Source organism: Lipotes vexillifer, unplaced genomic scaffold, assembly GCF_000442215.2.
Source record: "Lipotes vexillifer unplaced genomic scaffold, Lipotes_vexillifer_v1.1 scaffold1122, whole genome shotgun sequence".
In the NCBI taxonomy this organism is placed as follows: Eukaryota; Metazoa; Chordata; class Mammalia; order Artiodactyla; family Lipotidae; genus Lipotes; species Lipotes vexillifer.
The window spans coordinates 1851018-1854036 of record NW_006798649.1 but is presented as its reverse complement, the minus strand read 5'-3'; the positions used below and the strand labels follow the sequence as shown (position 1 = coordinate 1854036).

General features: G+C 50.3%; 1 protein-coding gene across 1 annotated transcript in view; it reads left to right on the top strand.

Moving 5' to 3' along the window:
- PM20D1 (peptidase M20 domain containing 1) overlaps positions 1 to 762 on the top strand; it is a 21269-nt gene extending 20507 nt beyond the window's left edge. The window contains exon 13 of the mRNA XM_007470694.1: positions 14 to 762. Coding sequence (XP_007470756.1) covers positions 14 to 137 — 124 coding nt within the window. The 3' untranslated portion in view covers positions 138 to 762. The remainder of the gene's footprint in view (positions 1 to 13) is intronic.
- Positions 763 to 3019: the final 2257 nt, after the last annotated feature.

The following is a 3019-nucleotide window of genomic DNA, read 5'->3' as shown; positions in this document are numbered from 1 at the left end:
CTCTTTCCCTCAGCATCCACGGAATCAATGAGAAGATCTCAGTCCAAGCCTACGAGACCCAGGTGAAATTCATCTTCGAGTTCCTCCAGAACGCTGACGCAGACCCAAGGCCAGTTCCTCACCTGCACGAACTGTGAGGTCGGGGAGCCAGCTGGATCAGGGATGGCTGATGCTGGGCCAGGACTAACCCAAGGGGGAAGCCAGTGTTGATGAAACTTTGGGTCAAAGTCACATTATAATGACCTCACCCACCTGCCTTGCTCACTCCTAAACTCACTCAACACTCAAGAACAAGGCCAGGGAGAAGGGGAAGGCCAGGAGGAGCCCGGCTTCTCCCTTCCTCCCGGCAACTCCATCCCTCAGCTGACCGGCATTTACTGCCTTCTTGTCACTACTTTAGAAGGTATCTGGCCTGTCTGTCTCACGCTGGTGATTTAACTGCTCCTTGTTAAGTCCTGACTGAACAAATGCAGATTTGAAAAATATCAACCAGATTTGACCTTCTACAAGTGTTTAATTTAGGGCACGCTTGTTGGGCTGCCTTTTCCATGGCTTATATATTTCTTCTTGCTGTAATTTCCTTTCCTCCCCCACCCCCCGCCCCTTCTTCTTGGATTGTTTAGCTGTCTCTTCATCTCTCCTCTCCTGCCCCTGCATCCCTCCCCTTACCCTCCCTTTTATTCTACACCTGGAGCAAGACTTGGTCAAACTATGATACTCCCATAATTACCACAACAATTGGTCAGATAAAATGGTCTATGCCGCATCAGCTGGGGGGTAAAACGGAGGCAGGGGGCTTTGGAGGAACCCCAGACCTCCTGGTTCTGGAGGCTGGAGCCTGGAGAAGAAAGCCTCTGTCCTTGGGCTCCTCCCAAGGGCTCCCTGGGCTTTGCTCCCTCCCCTGCCCTGTTCCTGCCACCTGCTGCTGCTGTCCCACCCCAGGAGGCACTAATCTGTGGAAACATTTCCCTTGCACATCCCATGGGCTGAGCTCCCAAGAGAAGCGCAGCCTCTCTCTGGAGCCCAGGACCAGCAGGACGCTGGCATCATGTCCTAATTCAGACTTATCAAAGAGAAGTGGAGGACATGGGGTGGGGGGACTGCCTGGAGGGGCTCTGCTCTGGCTGGTGGGGCAGGGGGAGGGGCGAGCTGCCCTCCCTTAGCGGGCTGCAGAGCTCCTGTCTTTTTTCTCTGGAATCTAAGCCTGAGCATATTGGAATCTGCTCAGTAGCTGTCAGGTGGGGGGCATTGAAAGGCAGCATTTCTTGGCTCAAGGCTGGGAGCTGTGCTTTGTGGATCACAAGGGAGTCAAGGTCACGGAGGGAGACACAGAGGGAGCTGAGACCTGAGAGACTCCCTCTTTTTTTCCTCTCCAGACAAGGACCTTCCATGCCTTCCTGGGGTTTGATGGCAGTGGGCTCCTTTTCCCTCCTCACAATGCCCGGCCCCTCCTGCCTGCCTGTGGATGTGAGCTGTTCTTAGGAGCTGGGGCCTAATGGAAAGTGTTAGAAACACAGTGCAGGAATTATTTGAGGTTTTCTGCTACTCCCCCTAAGAGTCACATTCCTTCCCTCGCCCTCCCTTTTCTGGCCAATTCAGTACTTATTCAGCCTTTGTTAGAGGGTGAGCTGAAGAACAAAAAGGATTCTTGACATTTGTGCAGAGCTGTACAAAGTGCTTTCACAACACCTTATCTCGTCGGAGCCACATAAGAACCCCCGTGAAGAAGGCAGTCATTTTTCTTACAGAGGAGGAATTGGTTCTCAGAGAAGTTACGCATCTAGCTGGAGGCAGATTCAAACCCATGTCACCTGGCCCCAAGCTCATTGTTATTCCATGATCCTATGTGACTGATGAAATCTACTTCCCATTGATTATCTTATTTAATACTGACAATCACTCCAAAGGGGTTATTGCCCCGGTTTTTAACAGATGAGGTAACTGAGGCTCAGAGGTTAAGTAATTTGTCATGCAGATGTTAGGGGCAGAGTCTGTCTGCATCCAAAGCCTGTGCTAATAGTACTGAAGAGGAAACTGAGGCTCGGAGAAGTCATTTGCCCAGATTAACACAGTTCTTAAGGGGCAGCCTCAGAATTCAAATGCAGCTCAAAAATCCCCAAGTCCAGTGCTTTTTCAGTCACACCACACTGCCTGCCCCAAGAACCTGTGGTGTCTGGCTCATTCATTCTGACCCAGGGAGATCTCAAGGACAAAGGCTGTTCTACTGTTGGATTTGGTTCTTAGCTCAAGCCCTCTGTTCCCCTGGCTGACCTCTCCCTAGTCACACCTCTCCGTCTGTCTGCCAGCATTCCTTACACACCCACCCCCTGCTTCTGGGTTCAGCTCTTCCCCCTTCTTGAGTCTGGGGACAGCCAGGTCTCTAATGATCTGTGGGATAACTGGGAGAAGAGTGAGCAGGGAACCCTGTCCCTGTCTGGTCTCACCACTCTCTTCAAGCCTCAGAAACAATGGTCTTCCATTGTAAAGCAATTATACCCCAATAAAGATGTTAAAAAAAAAAAAAAAAAAAAAAAAGAAACAATGGTCTTCTGAGCCCCTGGAGTGGGAAGGAAAGCCTTGAGAGGGAGCTGCTCCAAATCCTGGCTCTGAGAACACAGAAATTCCAGCCCTGTGTCCCCTGAAGTTTTCTGGAAAGAGCAGCTGAAAGTGCTGGCCAGAACAACGTGAGCCCTAAGATTCTGGGCAGGATGGGACAATGAATCTGGGACTTTCCTCCACCCCTACCTTCATCCATCTGCCACTCCCCAAATCCACCTTGAAAGAGCTTCAGCAGATAATCACAAGTACACCACACACCCCCATCAAGGACTTAGCTCAAGCTTCTCACTCATACCTCCCTAAGGTTGGAAGGAAGACAAAATATTCATAAGCAAAGAGAGTGGGAAAGGAAAGGAGTAAATTTTGGCTGAAGTCCCTTGATTTTGAGCCTGAGTTGCTGAAAACTTGGCCATTCTAGACCCAGTATTCTTTTCTTCCAGAGGAAATAAGAGAGACAAAG